Source organism: Centroberyx gerrardi, chromosome 24 (genome assembly GCF_048128805.1).
Source record: "Centroberyx gerrardi isolate f3 chromosome 24, fCenGer3.hap1.cur.20231027, whole genome shotgun sequence".
Taxonomy (NCBI): Eukaryota; Metazoa; Chordata; class Actinopteri; order Beryciformes; family Berycidae; genus Centroberyx; species Centroberyx gerrardi.
In genome coordinates, this window is record NC_136020.1 from 16,003,210 (window position 1) to 16,030,255 (window position 27,046).

General features: G+C 43.3%; 1 protein-coding gene across 1 annotated transcript; it reads right to left on the reverse strand.

Moving 5' to 3' along the window:
- Window positions 1-661: 661 nt before the first annotated feature.
- On the reverse strand, window positions 662-26,027 carry LOC139931079 (protein phosphatase 1H-like). Its single transcript, XM_078281942.1, has 10 exons — window positions 25,535-26,027; window positions 17,554-17,734; window positions 14,275-14,646; window positions 11,303-11,415; window positions 10,758-10,842; window positions 9,843-9,961; window positions 5,940-6,003; window positions 4,151-4,258; window positions 1,654-1,805; window positions 662-809 (listed from the first exon to the last, which is right to left on the reverse strand). Exons 1-10 carry the CDS (start codon window positions 25,768-25,770, stop codon window positions 662-664), a joined length of 1,578 nt encoding a protein of 525 aa, XP_078138068.1. The 5' UTR covers window positions 25,771-26,027.
- Window positions 26,028-27,046: the final 1,019 nt, after the last annotated feature.

Genomic DNA, 27,046 nt, shown 5'->3' on the forward strand with positions numbered 1-27,046 from the left:
TCACGAGACGAAGGAGGTATTTTTTATAAAGGACGTATTGACTGTACAGTACGGGGAGAGAAGGGGAAGACTGACAGAGAGGTGGAGGAGAGGAGGGGCAGAGTATCGTACAGCACAGCAAGAGAGGGACAGAAAGAGGAGGAGAGACGGAGAGAGAGGAAGGGTCTTTTCTTTGAAAGTGATATTTAACTTTGGAAGAGCATTCGCCCTTTTTTCAACATGCACATAAGAAGTTCAGGAGCAGCCAACCTCCGACATCAACCATCCTGTGGAGCTGCTGTCACTACCGACATTCAAGACTTTTTCCTCCAGCTCTCGATATCGATATCTGGAAATGATCCGTGATGCAAAATGGAATTTAAAAGGCCATGTGTCTAAATTTTTTATGTTCATAAATGTGTTGGAGGTACAATTTTTAGATGAGGGTTTCAAAATTAAATTAAGTGCTGACTGTAGATCCCCTGAGCAGCCTGTTTTGGTGGTTGACCATTCCTGATCCTCTATAAAGGTACGATGCACCAACAAATCTAAATGTTCAACCAAAGTTAAATATGTCCTTTGTCTAACGAAGCGAGGAGCGTGCGAGCGGCACTGAGGAGCCTGAAGGGGATGTGGAGCTCGGAGCGGAGCCTCCTGGACCCGCAGCGTCCCTGTACGGCTCCTACGGCTGCCGGTTGCCGTACATCAGCGGGATGATGAAGACGGAGATGTCGTCCCCGGAGCCCAGCCGCTCGTTGGTGATCCTCCAGCCTCGGTCCCGCAGCACGCCGCGCGCTCGCATCACCAGGTCCTGCGCTGCCATCGTATACCTGCAAACAGAACGCAATAATGAAGGCTGGAACTTATCTAGGGCCCTTCCACCAGGGCTGTGATGCTGCAATTGCTTTTTTTTTGCCTATTATTGTGATTAAGATGTAAACTGTAATTCATGGGGATAGAATTCTCTTAATTCTTTCAGAGGTTAGGGTTAAAAATGTTTAAAACATTGTGTGTGGGTGGGGAATGAGATGCCAACACAATTTGCTCACTTGGAATAAAATCAAAGCTTTTCAAGTTTTTCCGATGTCTGAAACACATTTATACCTGATCACAGAATTGCACGCTCTCATACTGTGATTTCAATATTTTACAAAGTTATTGTGCAGCTCTATCTTCTACCTAGAGCAGGAGGTCAAAGGACTTTACATTGCAAAGGGATACTTGACCTTTCTCTGCACCAGTATGTGTCAACGGTTTGAGTAACAACTTCAGTCACTGATTTGTCATCATATTGACGGGTGAGATGATCTTGAGCAGAATTGATAAGTGGCCATGTGTATCATTTATCCATGTGTGAAGAAGAGCACACGCTCGAAACGTCACATGTGGTGGTAATACGAATAAACACCATGGGAGCCATTTCTAGTGTGCGGACTCTATCTTTTAAAATATGATTTATCCATGAAGTGGTGAGAAAAGTGCAGTTAGATAAAATGTGGAACACAGCAGCACATTTCATGGTGGCACAGTTTCACATTCAGGCATGATGCAGCAAAATATATTTAGATGACTGGAAAATATCAAGTGCCACTTTTCAGGTGTAGGGTGAAGCCATGGCACACAGAAATAAGCTAACAAACCTGTAACCGAAGATACGGAAAGAAAGTGTCACACCTGTGCAGGTCGTCGGGGTCACAGTTGGCCAGGAAGGTGGTGACGGATTCGGCTACTTCCTGGTTGGAGAGGACGTCCCACAGGCCGTCCGTTCCCATCACCAGAACATCATCGGCTCCATGCTCGTACTGCGCCAGGTTATACACCTTCACCTGGACACCACACCACAACACATGAGGGTTCTCATTCCAAAACACTCCAAATTTGGCTAATTTGGCTGGACATACCACTAGTTGATATGTGAAAGTGCAATTATTGTTCTACTATTTCCCACCAAGTGTAATTTAGATTCTGTTATCCAATCCAGTTGTGTCTTAGCTTGTTATCTTGAATTTATGTTAATGTTGTTTTCCTCTGTTTCTTTTTTTGTTCTGAGGTGAGATGGTTTTATACACCCATTGCGTGTTTTTTTTTTATCTCACCTGCATAAATTAGTAATTTGTATCTGTTTTTTTATCATCATATTTTATCAGTGTTTCATCACTCCACTTCTATGTTTTATCACATGCAAAGTTCATTCAAAGTAAAACTATATGCAACTATATAAACTCAACTAAAACTAAACAAATTTTCAGAAACCAACAGCAAACATTTAACATTACTACTAACAACTGGCAGCACCAAATGTCGGTGTCTGACAGCTCAAAGCAGCACGAGGATGTAAGCACTCAAAATTATAAATGCTATACCGAAGTGAAAAACTGCTTTAAGTGGCTGGAAAGATCAAGCACACTCAGTGAGCTCCAGTTTTTAAGCCACATTGAAATATATAATGACCCAGGCCTTCACACAGTACAGTATGTGGCATATCCAGCAGATAATGAATTCAATGCAGTTTTCATTCACTGAGAGAATCTCGAAAAGCCACTTGAGAGACTTGGGTGGGAGGTGAGAGTAGTGTTGCTGAGCGAGCGAGAGAGAGAGAGAAATAGAGAGAAATAGAGAAAGAGAGAGAAACGCACAGACGGATAGAGAGTGTTGAGAGGAGTTAAGTTTTCTGTGTGAACCCAGTGTGAACCCAGGCATTAATGAATTAAAGATCAAGCAGAGAGCTCTGGGGGGGGGAAAAAAATGCAAACCTCCATAAGACAAACTATATCAGGAGATGAAAGCGGTTTGAAAGCCCTGCCAGACAGACAGGTGAGCCGGGGTTCTGCAGCTGAGAAGCTTGTTCAAACAACGAGGAAGCACAGCGCGCCTTGCAGCGACTGTAGTGCAGATATGATGGGACTGAAGCGGGGTTTAGCCGTGTGACAGAGATTATGACTTCATCTATCTAACATTTGTGGGATAGGCTTTAGAAAACAAGATGAGAGGTGAGGAATGGAGATGGCAAGAAATAGACGAGACGGAGTGGAAGAAAGGAAAGACAGCGGGAAGCACAGAAAGAAGGCAGAAAAAAATGACGTTTACTCCTTTAGTTTGGCTTGTTTGGATAAGACACAATGCTTTTCGAACACAGGTGACACCAAATAACGCCACCGAAACCCCTGAACATGCCGGTTTCAGTCCTCTTCCAACTGAACTGTGGTGCGGTTCATTACAAGTGAGAACGTAATCTAAACCAACTACAGGAAATGACTCCAAAATGCAAGATTTTATTGGTAAAAGGAGACAGATGTTGACATCTGTTAGCCAACAGATACGTTAGTTCCTCATCCTTGGAAAGGCTAGCATAACAAAATTAACCAAAGGCAAACCGCAGTCTGGACTGATGCTCATATTCAACTATTACTTTATTTATTTATGTGTTATGTGTATGAACACTGGTTTGCTTGTAATTGGCGGTGTGAACCTAAACAAGCCAAGTACAAAAATGCAACAAAGTAAACTTTTCCACTGTGGTTCAGATCGAAGAAAAACTGTAAGTGTGATCGCACCCTAAATCACCTTAACTCCCACACAGTCACACCTCCTTCTCTCACCGTACATTTCGTGTTTTGCATCTCCCAAACATTCAGAAATCATTTCTGAGAAAAATACATGTACTACATCCTAAGGCATGCAGAGACAAGCAAATGAAGGAATGAGACAATGAATGACTGAAGGAAGAAGAGGAGGAAGGAAGGAACAAATGACCAAAAGGAAGGAGGAAATGAAAAACAGGCATATATGGCACTGGTTCCTCCACAGCGCAATGCTAACAGGAGTCTGTAAGGACACTAGGAAACCTGGGCTTAAATTATTTTGTTATAAAATATCCTAAGAACATTTGTAATATGCAAATGTAATACTGTAGAATCTAAGGTGGCTCTGTGATTAGAGAGACTTCCCTGGAACCGTAAAGTTACAGGTTCCATCCCTGCAACAGCCAATGCCACCAAACCTGCTCACTCACTGCAAGTCATTCTGGGTAAGAGCAGCAGCTAAATGCCAAAAAAGTAAACGTAACGTAACTGACTGGCTTCCAAGGTGGACGCACTACTTGCAAGTAAGACAAATCAAGCGCACATTGTTTTTCACTAACTGATCAATCATTTCGGACAGCAGCTCTTACCTCGGGGCAGCAGGACAGGAACGGCTTGATGTAGATGTTGGAGTCGTGGACTTTGAGGTCATGGTCACCGAGACCCCGGGTCACGCCGATGGTGGCCAACACCCGTGCCTGGGGAACATACACCGGTTTACTTTAGGTTGCCTACAATTTTTTTTTTTTTTTAAATCCACATTTTTCCAGAGGTCAAAAGGAATACATCGGAATACATTAATCCACTGGTCAACTTACATGGCAAAATAAAAATCCACCCTGAACAACCTTAACACTGTTTAAAAATAGCTACTGGCGATATACCTTGCATTCCTAGACTCACCATTTCACACCAATGTTCAACAATCAAACAGGCAGAAATCCATCGTAGGAGAGGCAGAGAGACCAATTTCTCCACTGACAGACCATGATGCAATGCAGACACAACAGATGTTGCATTCTGAGTGAAGAGCGAGACTCTCACTTTTTCTCGACTGGAAAAACTCTTGCTCCGTTATCGCTATTGCCCTCTCTGCCTAAACTAAATGTAACAAGTTCAGGTTCGAAATGTAGGAAATCACTAACTGAAGCAGAAGTAGACGAGGCAGGTTGAGGGAAACTGGCTACACCAATAATGTAAATCACAACACCTCATCACAAAATAACTCCCAGAATGCTTTGAATATCACAGATTGATGATATATAACAGAGTAAGAGTATCTCAGGGTGGAATTTTGCTTCCCTGTAGATCGCTAGCTCTGGTTCTCCATGTTAACACTTTAGCACACACTGTGTTGAGTCATAGTATGCAAAGTCTATCTCAAATCTCCCAATCTCTCAAAATCTCTATGATTTTCTGAGTGGATTTGAAGATTTTGGTTGATGTTCAGTACGATGCATACTGAGAATGACTTCAGTTGAGTCTATAACTACTTTTGCGCAACACCAAAACTTTTCAAAACATGGTAATTATCAAAATCATTTTCAATACTCTTCCAGACTTTCCAGCCCTTTGTAGGAACCCCGTTATTCATCTGTTCATCTTTCAATTCGCCAGCCTTTTAAGAGACAAGACCGGCACTGGGTGGTTGGAAGAAGCTGTCTTCATACGGATATGAAGATTTAGATACCAAAAAAAGAAAAAAGAAACAAATGAAAAACTGAATCTTGTCATGTCTCTCTTTGAATCAAACTGAATGGATGGAGAATATGAAACCGACATAACAGAGAATTTGAAACGTTTTGTACATTTGATTTGGTGGAGTGTTTTGGATTTCAGTGGGCTCTTCTCATCCTCTCCCCTGCCGTCCCCGCGGGGATTAACTTCTCAGAGAGGAGAGGACTGTCATCTCCTGCCGGTGTGTGTCTGTCTGCATGTCGGGGTGTGTGAGTGAACGGGCTTGTATGTTTGTGTGTGTGTGTCAGATGTAGCAGTGCTACTGGAGTGAAACAGATGGACCGTCTCTTCTCTCCTGTAGTCCCCTGTGCGTGTGTGTGTGTGTGTGTGTGTGTGTGAGAGAGTGTGAGTGTGTGTGTGAGTGTGTGTGTCCTCCTTCCAAGTTTGTGTTCCCCCACAGTATGCTAGGCGTACATCAGAGAACGAGTGTACGCCCACTCCCTGGGTAGCTGGAAGGCTGGCAGGCACGTAGAGACTGTGTGTGTGTGTGTGTGTGTGTGTGTGTGTGTGTGTGTGTGTGTCAGATTGACAATGTCGGAGCAAGTGATTCACAGTTTTCTCAGCAGTTCTGACTTCCTGCAAAGAGGCACAGGGCTTGGAATACACACTCACACACACGTACACACACACACACACTCTTACCTTTTTCCCTTCACCATATATTAGTGGAAACTTGAGATCTTCATCCTCGATAGTCTTATACGCCCTGAGGTTGAAGGAGGGGACAGAGAAAAGAACAGCAGACCAGTGAGTATGTTTCTCTCTCTCTCTCTCTGTCACACACACACACACACACACACACACACACACACAGAAGCACATGAGGGAATGAGGGAAAAGAACAAGGAGACTGGTGAATGGATTTTTTCATGGAGACAAAGAGAGAGAGAGAGAGAGAGAGAGAGAGAGAGAGAGAGAGAGAGAGAGAGAGAGAGAGAGAGAGAGAGAGGAAATGTTAGAGATCTCTTTTAATTACACTTCATATGGTTTCCCTGGGAGCCATTTTGGCTCCAGAGCGGATCCACAGTCAGCGGGTTCTGCGACCTCTCCCTCAGTTGCACCGTCACCCAGCCGGATGCAACACGACCGAAAGCAAACCGCCACCTCTTAACAGAAGAGGCACGCCGTTCACTGGGGGGGGGGGGGGCGCAGTGAGTGAGGAGATCGCTCTTCAACCGGACGACCTGGGTTAGCGAGCATCTGTCCTGCTGAAGTGTCCCAGAGCAAAACACCTAATCCCTAACTGCAGAGGGGGGACGAGCAAATAGAGAAATTCCCTATGGCGATCAATAGAGAATCAATTCAAATGAAAAAACAAATGAAAAAAAAAAACTGCTTAACATTATGTGGGCCCTCTTGTCCCTTTCTGTCGCCTTTCCCCGTCCCACCACTTGGAATTCTTATTCAAATTCAAAACCTCCCTTTCATCTAATTCTCTTATATAACTACAAATACCATAATTATTCTCTGATCTATCTTCTGATGAGAAATCTAAATACTGTGTCTGGTTCACGTCTATCTTTTAATGTCTTCTGTCATCCCTGTGTGCTGTCATTAAGTTAAGTTTTTAATGCAACAACATGTCACATTACTTGTACTCTTTTGCTGTTATATGCTGTTGTAAGGTCCAGTGTTTCTTTGTATATTTGTCCGTTTTGCGATAAAAATAAAACACAGAAACAAATCTTTATTTGACACCAGCCAAAGTGAAAGTTCAGACCATACTATATACTATTATTGACTTACACACCCAGAGATTTTGGCTTTGCTTCTCTATCCGTGTTTCAGTCCTAGTGGTGCTTCTAGTGCAATTTGTGTCAATGAAACTTTTACGATTCGAATACCTTATAATGATAAAATAACTACATTTAAACATTACGAGTATATATATTTAGAAGGGGGACTTTTGCCAAAATGTAAATATTTTTTCTTCTCTTTTTTGTTCCACTCTTTCTTGCACTGGTGGCAATTTTCTTGCTGTGGTTGCCCAACACCGCTGAATAAATATATAGGACGAACCACCACTATCATTCCTATTCTATAGTAGTTTTCAAAACTTTCAGATTTAGCCTACGTCTCTTCCCAAGCGTACCTCTCTAGGGTGCAGTAGCAAACGTTTTTTCCTGCTGGAACATTTAGCAGAGAATGAGTGGACAGAGGGAGAGAGGGAGAGAGAGAGAGAGAGAGAGAGAGAGAGAGAGAGAGAGAGAGAGAGAGAGAGAGAGAGAGAGAGAGAGAGAATGCACAAGCAAACAACAAAATGAGTTCAAAAGTGCACAAAACAGCCATGAGAAGCTGATCTAAAAATGCTCACAGTAAGAAATAGAGCTTTGATGTCAGACTGAGAGACTCCATGGCTGACGATGAAGTACTTTTACTAGCTAGATTAGACTTGGCGTCAGCAGGCAGTGGAAAATATTAACAACTTCAAACAGCATCATATCTTGCCAGGGTTTGCTCTCTCTGTCAGCCCATGCCTCGTTCTCTGCTCATTTGTCTCAAGACCTGTGCTTTTCCCGACACAAACACAACACTCTCTCTCTCTGCCTGTGCTTCCACCTTTCCCTTGGTGCTGAAGAGAAAGAGAAACGCCCCTTCCTCATCTATCAATCCATCATTCCAGCCACCCACCCATCCTCCTCCTCTCATCAACTTTGCTCCTCTGATGGAGAGAGAGAGAGAGAAAACAGTGAGTCACTCACTGCAGCATTTTATCTTGCCACTGAAGGGAAGTCTTATCCTTGGGGGGTTTCCTGAGTACGCATGCTCGTTTTCAGCATTGTCCTGCTTCACATTCATACATTTATACACATTCACAACTGGGAAATTCCCAATGCAACCGCACTCTTCTACCGCTGGCCACCGAGAAACTTCAATGGAGTGGTGCCTTGCTCAAGGGCGCCTCAACAGGAGTCGTCGAGGGAGGAGAGAGTGTTTCTTATTTGCTTTCCCCACCCAGCTTTTCCCCAGACGGTCTGGAATTCAAACCGGCACCCTTCCGGTCACAAGCTCGCCTTCAACCTCTAGGCTACCGCTGCCCCAATTAATGGAAAAGTGGATCACACATGCATGCTCACACATACACACATATCTAAAGGCTCAAAAGCACATGTGCAAAAACGTACACATGCGCACACACATGCACACACACACACGCGTCTGCCTAAGGGCCTTGAGCCCGGTGCAGTCTGGGTAACGCCCTGAACAGTAAACACCACAGGCAGAAACAGCACTCACAACAGCCACAAGCAGCGCCATTAGATGCATCTCTCGGCTTCCTTAAATCCCTCCTGCCTCAAAATAATTCTCCGCCTGCCTCAGTCTGTGACCCGGGCTAATCTTTAGGCTGAGGAGATCTGAACATGACATACTAGTCTGCACATCAGCTATCACATTAACACAGCCAAGAGAGAGAGGGAGAGAGAGGCAGAGAGAGAGAGGGAGAGAGAGAGAGAGACACAAGGACACAAAACCTGTGCTTGTACGCGAAGAGACTCCTTTCATGTTATCGCCTATGGCCAGCCTATAAAAATAGGTGGTGGATCAATTACACAATTTAAACACATTTACGACTCCGAAACTAGTTCCTTGCATGAATGCTGCATTTGTTCGCTGAATGCATCTTCCTCATTGAAGCCTATGTGGAAGGCTAAGCATAGCATATGAGAGAGAAGTCAGCTGTGTTATTTATAACATCAGTCCATGCAGTGGCACATCTTGGCTGGCACATCTCCGCTCCTGAGGGGCGGTCATACAGTGAAATATAGATCACATGAAGGAAGTACATTATGTGCCTGTGTGTGTGTGTGTGTGTGAGTGAGAGAGAGGGCGAGCGAGAGAGAGACATCTGTGTGTGTGTGTGTGTGTGTGTGTGTGTGTGTGTCAGTAAAACCACTTCTCATTACTGGCTTCCACTGCAGCCAGAGTCAAACAGCATGGTGCTTTGCTAACCCACATAGCACCGCACTGCATATACAGCACCATCACCACCATATCATTATATCATATCAGGTCTGGCTGCACCCTCATTAGCGCTGTCCTGGTCTCTTAGGCTCTCACTATATAGACTAGTGTGAGCAAGGGGTTAAGGGGAAGAAAAAGAGAAACGAGGCGAGTGGGAGAAGGAGAGATACAGACCAACGCTGAGGCCAACTATTAACTGAAATAGTTTCAAGATTTTGATTGTTGTTTCGTTTAGCCTGGCTGCAGCTGGGGAGGGATGTGGTTTGCAATTTTGGGGCTCCGTGCCAGACAGTATCAAGCAATCCCAGAGCAGTAACCGTTTCCATTTCAGATCATAATTTGAGTCAAGTGTGATTCACGGTGGAACGGGCTATGTGCTTAGCGATCGCTGTGCTTTTGGATTAACCATTTAGTTTTGCCTGATTAATCTCAGAGAAACTTGTTTCCAAACTGGTTAAGTGCACATTTTGACGTTTGGAGCGGGGGCGGAAAATGATGGCGAACCAGGAGTCTGCCATCTTTATGCGAGAGAGAGAGGGAGAGAGAGAGAGAGAGAGAGATCGAGAAAGAGAGGGTACTGACCATCCGTTCATGGTGAAGTCTCGGTACAGCATCCTCTTGCCCACCTCCTTCCTCTGAACTCTCCTGGGGAATTCCAGGTGGGTGAACTCATTTCCTAACAGGTGAGGCTGCATGAAGCCCTGGAGGACAAAGAGGACAATGTTGGTCTATAAGTCGGTCCGTGAGCGATTAAGTGTGCGGCAGGCAGACTTACAGTTTCAATGGACACTGTCTTTCTTCACTTTTTTCATCTTTTATGTTTTGTGTCCTTCTTGTACCTTGCTGCAAAAACAATTGCCCACTTTGGCACAACTGCCACACTGCACTCTTACTGGACAAAATATATTAGATATCTTAGATCTTAGATATCTTAGATATACCCTCTGCAACTACTGTTGAGCTGCCTTTAAGCAAGGCACCCAAGAGGCCCAATATGGCCTCACAACATGCTGAAGAAGCATTCAGATTGTAATCAACTGCATTGCCAATGGTGTTTCAGTGACAGGCGGGACACAGAGCATTGCTGGAATGCAATTCCTTCCTGATGGACAATGTGTGTGTAAAGTTCGGTTGAAGCCAGCTGTTCTATGCTGACAAATGAGGCTAACAAGGAGACTGTAGTCAACATTAGCCACTGTTTCTATGGTTGTAGAAAATAAACTGACTTTCGGTGACTGGTTTCTTGAGTTGCCGACAGTATGTACGCATGGTAAGATTTACCTGGGCTACTATGGCCTCCTACCTGACTAACCCATGGTATTTATGTAGCCATGATATCCCAAGGCGTCATTGTACAGCGGCACTACAGTTTTCAGCCTTTTCGCAGAAGACACATCAAGAAATCTAAATCCCAGGAATCTGATTATTAGTGGCATAACCATACCAAATTACATTACTATGTGAAAATCTGAGTCAAGGTATGCCTGGATTTCTTACCAGGAACTGGAGTCGCTGTCGTTCTGATTCTGGTGTGAACTCTGTCGACACGGGAATGATGTCACCGTTCCTGACAATGATAGCCCTGGAGAGTGGACACACACACACACACACAAGCCAAAAGTTTAAAAACTCATGTACACAAACTCTTACATTCAAAAGTCAAAAGCAGCTCTGTTTGGTCACAGCTCTAATTCTCTCTGTACCAGTTTTAGACAAGCGCTCTTTGCTTGTGGCCCAATATTAAATCTAATGTATGAGTGGATGTGAATGACGTTCTGACAACATATGGCTGTGGGTCTCTAGGGTGCCTGTGGTATATTTAGGCTATCACCGCCTCCTCCACAGGCCCTCTCATTTACACACTGCACACATACATATATAGAGCCCTAATAATATGTGGTTATATTTAACATGATGCCGATGTTGCTCAGAGACTTGGCGATTCCCACTACACTGAGGTTGGTACATGTTGGGAATATCAACAGGGCCTTTAGTGGGTGAAACGTAAGCACACACACTCAATCACACACACACACACACACCTGCTGTCGCCGGCGTTTCCGACGTATAGTTTTCCTAGCAGGTAGACCACCGTGAGAGCCGTGCATCCTCCTGTGATGTTGTAGATCTGCTTCTCCTTCTCAATCTGGGCATCCTGAGAGAGAGAGAGAGAGAGAGAGAGAGAGAGAGAGAGAGAGAGAGAGAGAGAGAGAGAGAGAGAGAGAAAGAAAGAAAGAGAGGGAGAGAGAGAGAGAGGGGAAGACAGTTTTGATGTTTTTCAATGAAACATCCCATAACAAGACAAAGGAAAAAAATAGCTTAAAACATCTAAAAAGCACCAACTCCCCAGTGCCGGAAGCCCACACACAGCCGCGAGGGAAATCTAAATGCGTACAGTCTGACCCTCTTCTCCCACCGTACAAATTGCATTCCGCAACTCCCAAACATTCATAAATATGACAATATGTTTTCTGAGAGAGAAGTACATGTACACCGCCTTAAGGTGCGGCAGAGACAATCCCCTTCAGCGTTGCCACAGGGCCTATAACACCCAAACCAGCGAGAGAGACGGAAAAAAGAGACAGGGAAGAAAAAATGTGACGAAAAACTAGGATGGGCGCGGGGCTGACTGTATTGATTGGTTCAACATGAAACCGACCGACGAAGCGTTTGCAGAATCAACCGCATGTCAGTAAACAAGCGCTAGCCGCCTGGCATGAATAATGCAGACGGAGCTGTGAGAGGGCTCGTATCTCGTCAGAGGATGTCAAGGTTCAAGAGGGTTCGCACTGGTCAAGGCACAGACTCAATTTCCACAGTAATACATACGCATGCATACATTCATGTGCACACTGTTGATCAAAGTTTTCTGTACCTCTCTGACATATTTGGTGGGACAGATACAGGTTTCTCATACTATTTCCATTTTAAAAATCCATACTTCCTCAATTTCCTAACTGGATCTGAAAATGTCAGTCATCAAGCTGAGCTGCAGATTATTCCTCACAGTAATATTACAATTTGGGAAATGACAGTGGGGTCTGAAACTAGATAAAATATGTGGTCACCTGTGGTCAAAATGTGTATCGGGACTTTCTCTTTTCCAAACCTTTTATGCTTTTTTTGTCCCAAACATTCAACGGCCTGGCAATAATAACATTCATTTCCCTGTATTTTCCCAGACTTTCCAGACCTGCGTAGAAACCCTGCAGATGCAGCTCTTTGAAGGCCAGCTTAGTCCTTTAGGCGTTAGCCGGTGGACTTCATATATAGGCCATAGCTTTAGCCAATGTGGAGAAAGTGGTGCTGACATAATCTCTTACAAAGAATGTTAAGTCAAGTGTAAGCCTGCTACTTTCAACTGGGGGGGGGGGGGGGGGGGGGGGGGGGGGGTTCAGGGTCTTCTTTGAAAACTGTGGACTGTTTTCCATTGCCATCTAGTGGTAATATCGCATAGCTTTGGCCTTATAATAACGTCTCGCTTCAAAGCAATAGAAGAAAGAAAGAAACATAGGCTGCATATGTGAAAGGGGCTATACAGTACAAAACAATGACAGAAGAAAGATGACAAGGAAAGACACACCTATTGGAAATCTAAATGACAGACGAAACCACCCTCATGTCTTTGGGAAAAGACATGGAATGCAGGTCTTTGGACATAAATTCAATATTTTGGGAAACATTTTGTCAGATACAAAAGCACATTTCCCTGCAGTTATTTCCTCACTGCATTTACAAACAAATGTTAGTTTATCTAGGAATTTGAGCTTATTCTGCTGTTGCACTCATCGTAATTCACTCTGGATAAGAGCGTCAGCTAAATGTCTGAAACGTAAATGCAACTTATTTGAAACATATTTTCAGTAAGGTGCTGCCTTTGTACTAAGGAGGGCAACAGAAAGCCACATTCTTTAGAAAGCGAGCTATCTGAGGCCAGATGCTATCTGTCAAACTAAAGTGCACTCTGGAAAAGGCCAAAGGTCGTGATCTGAAAATCATCCAAGCCAATCCAGTTAAAATCAGCTAGAAAATGCTGTGATACACAGGCAGGAAGGAGAGGCTAACAGCTTTGTGTGAGAGAGTGTGTGTGTATCTCTGTAAATGTGTGTGTCTCTGTGAGTGTGTGTGTGCCCTCCGGTCAGTGTTGCATTGTGTTAGTGAGTGAGTGAGCATGATAGAGAAAGAGTGAAAGAGTGTGTCAAGTCATATTACAAATACAGCGAAACTAAAAAAAACTATCAGCTAATAAGATGTGGCAAATACAGCAGGGAATTTATCAAAGGCAAATGTCACCTTTCATCTGCCAATCAAACCCCTTCACCAGTCTGTGTATGTTTATGTGCATGTTTGCATGTGTTGACACAGTCAACTACTTCATTTTCATGTGCTTGGTGTCCATGGAAATGTGTTACCTCATACACACAGAGGACTAAGGCCTGTTACACTGCAAAAAATATCTAGTTTGACAAACCATTTAGTGTTGTATTGATTGTTAAAATCATATTTTTGTGAAAAAATGTGGCCTAGTGGTTAGAGAGCGGCCTGTAACTGAAAGGTCAGAGGATCAATCCCAACAACATGCAATAAACCAACAAATGTGTCCCTGAGCAAGACACTGAATTGTAAGTTGGTCTGGATAAGAGCGTCAGCTGAAATCCTAAAATGTGAAATAAGTGGTGCATGACAATGTGATTTCCGGTCAGAAAAAGAAAGCTTCAGGACCAATCTGAGGTCTGTGTTGCTGTGATGTTTGTTGACAGGTGCCTTTCCGCTTTGCTTCATGCACACCCACACACACACACACCTACACACACACACACGTATAAACACATACAAACCTGCACCCTTTCCAGACCCTTCTCTCCCTCAGTCTACCTCCCTCACCTTCTTTCCCTCAGTTTCTCTCTCTGATTCTTCCTCCGCCTCTCTTTCATCCTGCCTCCCTGTCTCTTTTCCTGTTTGTCTCTCCAACCTTCTCTCTCTCTCTCTCTCTCTCTCTCTCTCTCTCTCTCACCATCTCTTTGAAGGCGTTCTCTATGGCTCCTATCACCAGGCTCTCGTGCTGGATCTTCTTCTCGGTGAAGAAGCGTGGCGGAGGCGGGGTGCTGCAGGGGGACCCTGGCGCGCCCGCGGCCCCGCGCAACGAGGCGGCCCGGGTCAGGGCGCGGTGCGGGCCCGGGGTGTTTCCCTGGAGGGAGGGGTGGTTGTCGGGCTCCTCCCCCAGGACGGTGGGAGGTGCGGAGGCCAGGTTGCGCAGGATCTCGATGACGGCCTGCAGCTGGCAGACGATGTGGTGCTGCAGGAGGCGGGACGCGACCACAGCCGCCCCCGAACCGGCGTGGCCGTCGAACAAGGCCCAGTAGTGGAACACCAGTCCCTCACTGTCCTGCGGGAGACACACACACACACACACAAAAACAGCAAAATAAAAGCTTTCATGAACTGGGTATATGTTGAGTCACTATTGTATTATATCAATCGATGATAGAAAGTAGCAAAACAGACACGTAGAGTAGATGTCACTTTTTGGAATGAAACTTAAATATATCACTGTATTTGATATACAGTACTAGTATGCAGCTTAATTATAATGATTAGAGAGTCAAGCCCCTCCACAGTTCAGCAGTTCCCAGTAACAATAAGGAATTGATAGATGAATTAAACTTAATCACATTCAACCACATAACCAAACACAAGCATAATCATGTGAAAGATGATGAAGGGATTATAAATTGATTCTTTCAGCTTGTACTGTGCATTTTATCAGGAAACATAAGGCATCTTTATGGGGACTAGTCAATGTCCCACCCATTGTCTCTGTGTGTCGCTGCCAAAGCTGTCAGAACCTGCCTGTGTTTCCTAGGAGAGGATCTATAAGAGGATCAGCAGACATAACTCTGCTTTATAATAAAGCCAACCTCACCAGAAGGGTTTCCATGGAACTGTGGCTATTAATACACACACAAGCCTACTGTATGTACACATGCAGTATATGCAAGCATATAAACTCATAAAGTGTTCACAAATATCTGTCCAAACCTGAACCACACCCAGAGGATACAGTAGAGGTGTAACGATTCAATCCAACAACAATTCAGTTCAATTTTGATTCTTTCAGCAATGATTCATCATAAAATCTCACATTATGCCCACAATTCTTCGATTCATTTTGATACTTTGATACAAAAAGTATAACTCTACAAATGTAATTTGTAAAAAGTAACTTAACTGATTCAGTCAGGAATAATTACATTTTTTTTTTTTATATTAATCGATCCAAACTTTTCAAATCGATGCAGTTGGCCTTCCAACTTCTAATCGCAGTGCGTCAATGCTTTTCTAGGATTTTTTTGTGAGACCAAACCCTATTAAAGCTTGAAATCTGTAATAATTTCCCAATGATAAATTACTATTTTTCAGTAGCTGGAGAAGTGCAGATCATGTTTCAGTCTGCTAAAATATTATTATTATTTTTTTTTTAACAGAGACGGAGGACATGTCTTATATTTTTTACACTGGGCAGGAAACTTGTTCTGTCTAATGGTTGCAGTGGCTGTCATTTCTAATTCCCCCTGCCATTTTCATAATACTCGCCAACTAGATGTGCAGAACAGAATAGAATAGGACCTTGACTGATGGTTGGTTACCTGCTGAAGTGACAGGTAAAGCAGTAAAAATCGAGCAGCACTTGCTTGGTGTTTAGTGGTGAATTTCCAGCCTCACTGTACACCAGAACACAGTAGTGAGCTCCAGTGAAGCTGCACAGTAGAAGGCTGTGGCTGCAGTGGGCATGAACGTGTGAAACGAAATCAAGTGTGAAGCAGGGTGTTGCTGGAAAACAGCGCTCAGCCAAAGGTCAACACCTTGGGCAAACAAATGCTTCAAAATAAATAGACTGATATGTGGCATTATCAGGACAAAAACAATCCTACTGCCTCTTTCAATTAACTAAGTACAAATCGTATTCTAATTTTAGCTTTGCATGCAATTAAAGCAATGTAAGTATGAATGCAAATACTTTAATACTCTAAATACTACTAATACACTACATACTCTGCAACTAGAAGAGTTAGACATCCTCCTCAGCCTCAACACACCAAAATCCATCTAAAATAATGCATTATGCTGAAAATAATTTGCTATTTGAATAAACAAAGTAACTGTAAAACAAACTAAATTATGTTTGTAGTCCTATATGAGTCATCTGAAAGACACTAGACTATCAGATGAGACACTCAGGAAGACGCATCATGACTCACTCTGTCCAATAGCGCGTGGAAGCTGCAGAGGTCACCCCCCCCCCGTAAAAATGCAGGAGGGAAGCACAGCACAAGTCTCCTTCTCACACCTCTGTCATGTGTGTGGCATCATACAGTCTGCTTCGTATTACAGCACACTGAATATGCATTTTATTTTGTCAAATACGAGGCCTGTTTTTTTCTGCTGTTATTTCAGCTGAGGCTTGCTAACAGCAATCTTCATAAAACCTATTACTGCTGACAGGCTGGAGATGCTGTCAGGAAACCCTAGCGTCAAGACTAGGTGTGTGTTCGTGTGTGTGTGTGTTCGTGTGTGTGTGTGTTTCATATTTATTTATCCAGGGAAAGTTGACTGAGCGTGCATGTTTTTTTTCAGCAACGCCCTGCTTCACATTCAAACACTTGTGCCAGTACAAACACACTCTTGGGGTTTTGATCACACCTTACAGCTTGTTTTCTTCGGGCCAAACCAGAGTGGGAAAAGTTCACTCTGTTGCATTTTTGCATTCGGTTTGTTTAGGTTCACGCTGCCCAATTACAAGCCAACCAGAGAAAGTCACATGGACCCACAAGTAGCTCATTTATTCGCAGAGTCAAATCTGATTCCACTCCCTGTAACTTTAGCTAAGCATGACTTGTCTGCACTCTTTGCTGTAATTCACCTTCTCTGATGTTCTTGGATTGGATTACATTCTCGCTCCTAATCAACCGTGCCGCAGTTCTCTTCAAAGGAGGACCAAAACTCGCATTTTCAGGCGGTCTCTGTGTGGTAATTTGGTGTGCACCCGAGTTTCAGCGGCATTGTTCTCACCTGCCAAAACGAATCAAACTAAAGGAGTAAACGCTCCAGAGTGTGAACAAACCGCTCCGAACATGCTTGGTGTGATCGCACTCTTCTACTGTTGGCTAGTGAGCAGCTCTACCAGCTCAGTCACAAACCCGCTTCCCATGTCTGTGTGCATAGCTGTTCCATTATTAAAGCACAGTGAAAATGCATGTGAATATGTGTGCGTGCGTGTGTGTTTTTTTCACACCTCTCCCGGCGTGCTGTGGAGCCCCAGGCCCTCTCCGTTGGGCAGGGAGTTGCGTCTCTTGGCGGTGGGGGTCTTGCTGGGCGTGGAGGGGGGGCAGTAGCTCATCGGCCTCTTCCTCGCCACCACCACCTCGCAGCACGCCTGGTCCTCGTTCAGCGCGCTCTTACCAGCGTTGATCACCCTGCAGGAGGAAGGGGGGGGGGGGGGGGGGAAGGGTGATGGAGGGTTAGGTGGGCGTGATATATACACGTTGAGTCATATGTTTTGGCGGTGGCTGGCAGTTTAAGAATAGAAATGAAAGGGTGTGTGCCAAAAATTTGAAGCTGAAATTTGAAAAATCATGGGTAAATAAAAAAAAAAAAAAATCGCATCATGTTTATGCAAAAAATTAGTCATATTATACTGCTTTGCTGTCCTCAATGGTTAGTGGGTTACATGTCTTGGTGTCATCTCTCTCTGTGGCCTGCCTGGTTAAATAACAGATAAATAAAGCTGAATAAGCCTACACACAGCTTTAGGCATATATACAGTCATCCACAAGCAGGGACGGACACACACACACACACACACACACACACAAAAACTTGTAATTTACCTAGAAGCACCTGTCACAATGCATCAGGACACTCCCTGAAGAGCCGTACCACAAACAAGCTCCCCTGTTTGATCCTCATCAGGAACATGAAACGGACAAAGCCGGCCGCTTCGCTGAGCGTACAGATAAAAAACCTCAGGCTGTGGCTCTGAATAATTGTTGTGATCCTGCAGTGAGCCATAATAACCATAAATAAAAGACTCCGCTACCGTTTCATCCAACAAAAAGCATCTGATGTCGGCTTTCATTCAGCCGCTTGCTCCAGACCACAGCTGTCAGGCAGGGAAATCTTTGAACGTTCATGCAGCAAGTGGTGTATATGTTGATTGTTGCAAAATTTGGAGGGAAACATGACTGACTTCTTTACAAAATGAGATATCAACAAGTAAATAATAAATGTGTATGTTGAATAGATGTTGATACGACGGCCTGCACCAACACTGAAAGTAAATACAGCGGAAAAATGAAAGTTGAGACGTTCGTAGTCGTCCATCGCTGCTGCCTGCATCGTTTTATGAAATCGGGACCTAAATATTTATCAGTTTATCAATATATCAGTTCAAAACAGTATCCAAAGCTGCTTTAATATGAATTTTTATCACGCTATAATATCATATTGTGAAAACTTTGTGCTCATTTGGGTTGACGTTGAACTTGGTCATCATCTGCATGTCACCAACTGTCAAATGCTTGCTGGGTATTGATTGTCATTTAAGATCTAAGTTATCACTGAAGTTATCAGCTAACTAAAGACCTTTGGTTACACAATGGTAACATTTTAAAGGATATAATCCAGTTTCTAATTACTGAGCAATGGCCACTGAATAAAGTTATTTTATTCTAACTTTGATGCTGACAAATAAACAGCCAATTTGCAGCAATCGTCTTTTATTGGCCATCTCAAAGGTCACAAAAACTGCCATGCAGTCATGAAAGGCGCAGTGCTAAAAAAAGGAAGAAACAGCTAATGTAATTGGGGTCCCAATGAACGGCGAAGAGTCAGGAGACGGCTCTGGTGAGACTGACAGACATCTCTGGAGGGTGTTTTTTTGTGTGCGTGTGTGTGTGTTTGTGTGAGATCGACAAGTCTATTTATAGGCACAGACTGTGGGTTGTTTTCTGCTAGGCAGCATCATTATCTGGTTCTCAGCCTCCAATGCTTGTTAGCCTGAGATAGAAAGAGAGAGAGAAAGAAAGAGGGGGGAGGGAGAGAGAGAGAGAGAGAGAGAGAGAGAGACTCAATGACTCAGAAAGAGAGCAAAAGTAAGAAAGACTCAGAAATAGAGTCAGGGGTCAGGGGGGGAAGAGGGGGAGAAAGGAGGAAAGAGAGATTTGGATTGAGAGACAGAGAGAGAGAGAGCATCCCTTGAAAGCTGTGTTTAACTGTCTATTCCACCCGTCTGTCTGGTTTATTATTTGGATTTCAGGAGAGAGAGAGAAGGCATGCATGAAAAATACAAGAGGAGGGTACAGGAACAGAGAAACACATCAGTCTTTCATTTCTATTTTTAAAAATGAAATGGGACAATTTCAGATCAATAAAGGCCTTTGTATTTGAAAGTAAAGACTGCTTTGGTCATTTTGCTTTTGTAGATTTCACTGAAAATCCCATTACCAAAGAGTGCCTTCACTATTTATTTCATGTGCATGTCTATAGCACTCTCCTCTCTTCTATGTTTAAAAAATAAAGGACAGCTACAGGTTGATGGATGTTGCGTCAACGGAGTAACAAACTGCTGTCATCCAAGCTGTCTGTCCTCTCCGAAAACTCAATAATAAGAGCCTGATTGGAGCCTAGGGGGGTATTTCACTCGGAGAAAGCAATGTCTCCTATTTTATGTCCTTGTTTTCTCTCCTCTCACTGGTCTAAGGTAACTCCTCTCTCTAGTTCTTCCAGCTTGTTGTTCAGTCTGTATCACTAGATCAAAGGATCAAGGGCACATAAGAGAGGACACTTTATAGATTGGAAAACTACAGTGGTTTTAAGGGCTGCTAACTAATTAATCAATTAATCATTTAGTCTATAAAGTACAAAATAATGTCCAAAATAATGACAAATGCCCATCACAAGTTACCAGACCCAAAAGTCCTTAAAATTGCTTATTTTTGGCTGACCAACAGCCAAAGAAACCCAAAGTATTCATTTTATAATAATATGAAACAGAGAAAAGCAAGCAAATCTTAGCATTCGTGAAGCTGTAACCGGCAAATGCTTGATATTTTTACTTGATTAATGATTAAAACGATGAATTGATTATCAAAATTATAATCAACTAATTTATCTGATGATCAACTAATCAATTAATCGACGAAACGTTTCAGCACTAATGGTTTTCTCCAGACAAGTTTCTTGGCCTAGTGGAAAATCCAGTGAAACAGTATACACACCATTAAAATGCTGAAACCAATTCCAGTGAATTCCTTTAGGCTCCTTTAGGCAGGATGGAAACATTACAACACACCCAATCTAATTCCACTCCTTTATAACAATCTTAAAGCTGCACTAAGCAACTTTGCACGTTTGCGGCTCCAAATGGCAGTGAGAGGTAACTGTTTGAACTTCAATACCCAGAAACCATGCAAACATGATGTCAGCAAACTGCACACAGCACACTCATGTTTACCAATCCAGACAGTCGGAGATGATTTATACCAAAAGAACGAGAGAGGCAAAAGTTGGAAAGTTGGTGAACGTCTAGCTTTCTCTGGATGGAGCGCTCACCAAAGGCAAATCTACCGGGTCTCAATTAGGGGGGATGAGATGCTCTTCGCTATTGCAGTCCCATTTTGTAATTTAGGCGGATGAGACAGGTGTATTTTTACATAACAATCTTGCCTAGTGCAGCTTTAAAGGCAAATTATAGACCTCATACTTTCAACCAAGCCATGCGATTGGTCAAAGATGCATTCCAATCATGCTAATAACTCCCATAAAGCACAGCTAGCCATGCGCCTTAAGAATGGGAACTGGTCACCATGCTAACTCTTGAGCTACTTAGCTGAGATCGTTCTTGCTGTCTCCCGTTTATTCTCATGTATGTACACTACTTTGCAGAAAACCTTCCAGTCACCATTGGTAACCATTGTATAAAAACCATAATATAAAATGGTCTTTACTGTGATTATGGGTACCTAAGTGATGCTGATTGCACTCGGCTTTGCCTCCAACCTACTGCGTCTCCATCATACCCATAATTACAGTAGAAAATGCCCTCGCGGGTATTATAGCTATAAAACACTCTGACGCATCGACCACTTTTGAGTTTGTTGATACACAAAAGTCTAGGAAGCCTTTGTCTGATTCATAATCTGCTGTCAACAAACACAGTAATGTGATGACCTCAGTGTGTGTGTGTGTGTGGTATGGTTATGTGCTGCTGATTCTACAGTACTGTGTGTGAGTAAAAATATATACATGTGTGCATAATTACACACAGGATGTTTCAGGGACACCTTCCTACTATAAAAACTGCACTGCCTTTTGCACAATCCTTGTTTCAAGACTTAAAAATATTTAACCTTGATGTGGATTTAATGGCTGAAAGTGATTTTAGCCTTCGCCTGGATTCACTTGCTTAGTCCATTTCATGCAAGGTGTGGGTGGTCTTCATATTTTGCACAGTCACTGAACAAAATGTGTGCGTGTGTGTGTGTGTGTGTGTGTAAGTGATTGAGAGTACTCTTGCATCTCTTGTCTTTCCTTAATCCACCATTGGCAGGAAGAATGATTTGATGTCATTTCATGTTCCTGCCAGTCACATTTTTTGTCTCATTCTGAACAATTAGCTTCCCTCCCATTAGGAACAAAACCTCATTTTCCACTCCATTGTCAGACATCTAATGCCGTCTTTGTTTCTCTACCCTCCACAACAGCTTCTGGGGCAGACACTGGCCCCATGGATATAATTATTATTTGGAGAAACACAATGGCTCATAGCTTTGTCTCTGTTTAACTGTGAACTTGAAAGGAACAATAACAGCGATATTCAGCTAGGAGTTAAACACTGAAACGCTCTTTCACACACACCAATTCAGTACTTAATTGTGTTTCAGAGGGTTTTGAGGCAGGATTGCACTACCAATACCGCTGAATAAAAGATAAGCAGACATGAGGGCACAGTGCGACTTAGTTTCTACTGTTTTAATATAATGGAGGAATGGATGGGGTTTTGGATAACATGCCTTCCTCAACTTGTAGTCCTAGAAAAAGGGGAAATGCGAGGCACTCAAATCACTGTAAAAATCACTAGTTTACAGCAGCGCAGCACATTTTGTCCTCTGTCCTCTGTCCTCTGCTATTTTGAACTTTTCTACAGTGTATGGTGAGCATCACAGTAGTTTAATCAATTTCTACCAATTTATCCCCATCTTTTCATGTTGTAAATGTATAATGTAAAGTCTACTGTTTTTGCTGTGAGCAGCTACAGGCAGACATGAGGCGAGGTGTGAGGTTGGAGAGGTGAGGGCTAAACAGACTGTAATGACAACAGAGGAGGCTTTAATTACAGATAAATGCTGATATGACCTGAACTCATTAACCACCAGCAGTCCCAAAGAGACACTTATGCCTACTCTGAATATCTGTGTGTGTGTGTGTGTGTGTGTGTGTGTGTGAGAGATCACACACCACAGACCCAGAAGCCCCCTGCAGAGAGCCACAGAATACTAAACAGTAAGGGGATCTCTTTCCCCTTTCCCTCTCTCCTTCCTTATCATTATTTTCCTCCCTCTCTCTCTCTCTCTCCAACCCTTCTACTATTTCTCTCCATCTCTCTCTCCATTATCATCCAACGAGAGAGAGAGAGGAGAGAGAGACTAGAACTGGGAAAGATCTGCAAGAGAACAACCTTAGAGGAATCAGTAAATTCTCCCCAGAAATAAATAAAAAAAAAACTAACTGGGACAAACATTTGTATTTTCCCTGCATTCAACAGAACAAATAGATATGTGTAAGTTGAGGGCGTGGATGAGTAAAAAACAAAGACACTTTCACACAATGGCACATTATCTGTAACAGGGTGGAGTGAGACTGATATCTAGGAATCGACTGAGTGGTTGTAATATATTGACCATGGGCGGAAACCAGGCAGACTGGGAACGAGTCTGTATTGATCTAGAAACACTATAGAAGTGGGGCAGCACTAGACTGTACAGCTGGTTTTGTCAAAATACAAAGATATTCACTCCACAATAATAGCTACATTTGAAAACAGGAGGAAATAGCTGCCTAATTTCCCGCCATTTTCCTCATTAATATGCAAAACTATGCAGCAAGGTGCTTTAAAATTTAAATAGATCAACCACTCTATAGAGGGAGCATGTGGTGTAAGTATGAAGTAGTTTCTGTCATGTATTGTTCTTGAGTTATTGTGTTCACAAGAATGTGTCTACACTTACTACACACACACACACACACACACACACACACACACACACACACACGCGCCACCACAATGACATAATGACCCACATACCATGTACCATGGTGTAATAATAGACACATGCTCTCAGAAATTGACTGCTGGTATTTAACTAAAAATCATTATGGAATATTATTAAAGTTCTCAGCTTGGCAGTGACCCATTTGTTTTATTCTAAAATGATAGCTGCACTCGAAATAAAAAAGATGCATGCTCTTATGTATACATTGTACACACACTCATATGTATGTAGAATGATACACAGTCTTTCTCTTGTGTGTCTTGCACTGTCTACATGTGAGGTCCTTTTGTCTCTGTATCATGTGTGCCTGTATGAATCTATGTTACTGCATTAGATGTCGATATGCTCCTGCACCAATGTCACAGAGACAAATTCCTGTACATTTATTGTACTTGAGGAATAAAGTGATTCTGATTATTAGCCAACTTAAGATATTTTCAAGGATGCAGTTGTCTCTGTTTTTTTAAAAGGTGAACACACAAGGATTTGTTTCTTTCAGCACACAAATAAAGCATTTAGAATGAAATGAAGAGTTTATGTAAGGCATATTTTAGTCATAGAACTCTGGAGCTATGCCTAGTGTTTGTTGATTCAAGCTTTTGTTTTGCATACCACTCCATCAGTGGTATCCTGAAGATCAAAGTGCATAGAAGGATTGCGTCAGCATGCTGTTATTAAGGCTGTATCTAACAACATGCAAATCTGACAGTGTTGGTGCACTTATGATGTGGAGTCACGCTGCATTACGCCCACTTGATCAGCTATTAATTAACCACATATAAACCTCCACCTCGCACTTAAAAGAGCATTCGTCATATTCAGCACACTCATCCAGGCAGTTTGGAAAAACACGCCTCAACAACACACACACAGATGTTGAAAACGACCTCATTTTTAAGTGTGAGCAAGACCTTCAAATCTGTCAGGATGGTGCACTCATGAGTTATTACTCATGGTGGTATCAGCATAGATTAAGCCTTTTTTCAGTATACATCAAGTATCCTGGGTTTGTCTAAGCTCTCACACCAACTTCGGTGCAAGAAACGTTAAGCCAGCCTGCCTGTGCTGAGGTGAAACTGCTGTGTAAAGTATGACGTAACCACTAGAGCACAGATGGTACTCTGCTATGCCATGTTGATGCTGAGTTGAGAGTAAACAGACTGACAGCAATGAAAGGCAGAAATACTAAGATTTCATTCATTTAGTAGCAGCGAGCCTGCAGAGACTGAGATCCTAACACCTCAGCTAGGTCTGTCCAATGTAAGTCAACAGTCTTGGGTTAAGAAAGCCGGGCTAGAATATGAATTTACATCTTTCTAAAGAACTAAGCGGCGGCACTGGCAGGCTCTAGTCTATAGGCTATTGACATGCAACCACGCATAGAGCAAGCCATAAATAGAGCAGAGTTATAATTCCCAGATGCTGCTGGTAGAAGCGACATCATCCTCTCACATGCAAAAAGCAGCTTGGGCTCTCACACTGTTCTATATGAGCCTTTGGATGACTGCTGTTATCCATTTATAGTGGCACGCAATTTAGATTTGGTACCAAGCTCGGAGGCTGCATGCGTGCAGCCTGGACAAGGATGCTGCACAGGTCAAAAAAAAAGGGTTGGGGATGCATGCATGCTACAACACTGATGCTGCATAGGTCAAAACAGGTGCTGCTTTGCTCTAAGTCATTCAGTGCTTTTCAATTATGTGCTGGGGAGGTTTTCATTTCAGCCAAACATAACACCAGCTCATTTCATTAATTAGCATACCTTCCACCTGACAGGGGGCGGGGAGCAAATGAGTGAAATGAGTTGCTGTATTTGGCTGGGATGAATACCTGCGTACACTTGGGCCTCCATGACACATAACTGAACAGACATAAGTGATGCAGGGATGACACTTGAATGGAAACAGGAGCCTCTTGGAGGGCTGCTGCTGTCGGACTACTCACTCGGCGTATCCAGTGGCCCACGGTAATCTCCTGGTTTCCTTCAGGATGAGGATGGGCCGGGCTATGTGGTCCGCGGAGCACTCGATCTCATCCGGGGACAGTCCAAGAAACTCGGGTCTCATGTACGGGAATCTCAGCGGCAGCTCCGACCCGGCGTTATCCCCGCCGCTGGAGGCACCACCGGCCATTATTCCTCCCATGAACCCGGCCACCGCGGACTTGACCCGGGTGAGCATGTTGGCGGCGCGTCGCGGCGGAGTGTCCGTTGGGCGGTGCGCGGCGCCTCGGCTCCCTTTCCCCGGATTTCCCCCCAGCTCGGCGGCGCGTTTCGACGACAGGCTCGACGGAGAAGAAGAGGAGGAGGAAGAGGAGGAGGAGACCCTCGGTAAATCCCCCCCAGCAGATGATTTAAGGTTTCATTCAGGACAGAGACGACAGCAGCAGCAGCAGCAGCCGGAGAGATGATGACAACAGCAAAGGGGCTTTAACTGCACTCCCCCCCCATAGAGAGTCATTGATAACGGCTCCGTCGTCGTGAACGCGGAAATACACTGGCGATTAACGGATCATGTGATGTACCAACGGATGCACACTGCAAAAAATGTCCATCCTACAAAGTCATTATGTCTCTGTTTCGAGTCTTATCTCGATATAAACCTTATTTTTTCATTAAAAAAGTGGGAAAAAAGTGAAATTGCACATGAAAGTGAAATTATCTTTCCCATCACTGCCAAATTTTTCCATTCATTTTTAAGAAAACAAGATTCCAAGGCTCAAAATTACTTGATGAGATGGATATTTTTTGCAGTGCAGGCCCACGGAGGCTGAGCAGCTTACGGCTGACAGCAGGTTAAAGGTAGTTATCTGGAGACTCACGAAATGTCATATAGAGTCTATTCTATTGGAGGAGATTTGTCTCAATAATGTCAAATGTGACAAACAAATCTAAATAGAAATAGAAAAAGATAAAGGGATTTCCCAGCACACTACAACACTTGTCAATTTGCACTCCATCAGTGCTGAGATGCCCAATAATCTTTTTCTCATTTTCCTAAAGAAAAATAGCTATATTATTCCTATAGTAATTTATAGTGCATGGGCGTAGCTAGAAATTATGGGCCCTATGCACAGGGAGTGACTCTAGCCCCCATCCATTATTCTTTTGTCCCTAAAAAACATCTGTTCCTACCCATCCACAACTCAAACACACAGTCTATACACACATTGATTTAGGCTACTGGAAGCTTATCGGACATATCCCTAATTGAGATTATGAGTTTTGGGCGTTACCCTGATACCTCTTACCGGCTGTCATAACCACTGCTGTGTCCAGGCCATTTTGACTGGGGTGGCCGAGGTGGGGCACAGGCCACGTGAAAAATTTGAGCTCTGAGATTAATCTCAGAATTTTTTCTCAGAAGTCTGACTTTAATCTCAGAATTCCGACTTTAAACTCAGAATTCTGACTTTATTCTCAGAATTCTGAATATAAACTTAGAATTCTAGCTTTCA

Coding starts and splice junctions, on each gene's coding strand:
- LOC139931079 (XM_078281942.1), bottom strand. CDS start 25,770: ATGCTCACCCGGGTCAAGTCCGCGGTGGCCGGGTTCATGGGAGGAATA. Junction 9,962..10,757: donor GACAGCGACTCCAGTTCCTG/GTAAGAAATCCA, acceptor TTTGTCCTCCAG/GGCTTCATGCAGCCTCACCT. Junction 810..1,653: donor GACCCCGACGACCTGCACAG/GTGTGACACTTT, acceptor TTCTGTTTGCAG/GTATACGATGGCAGCGCAGG.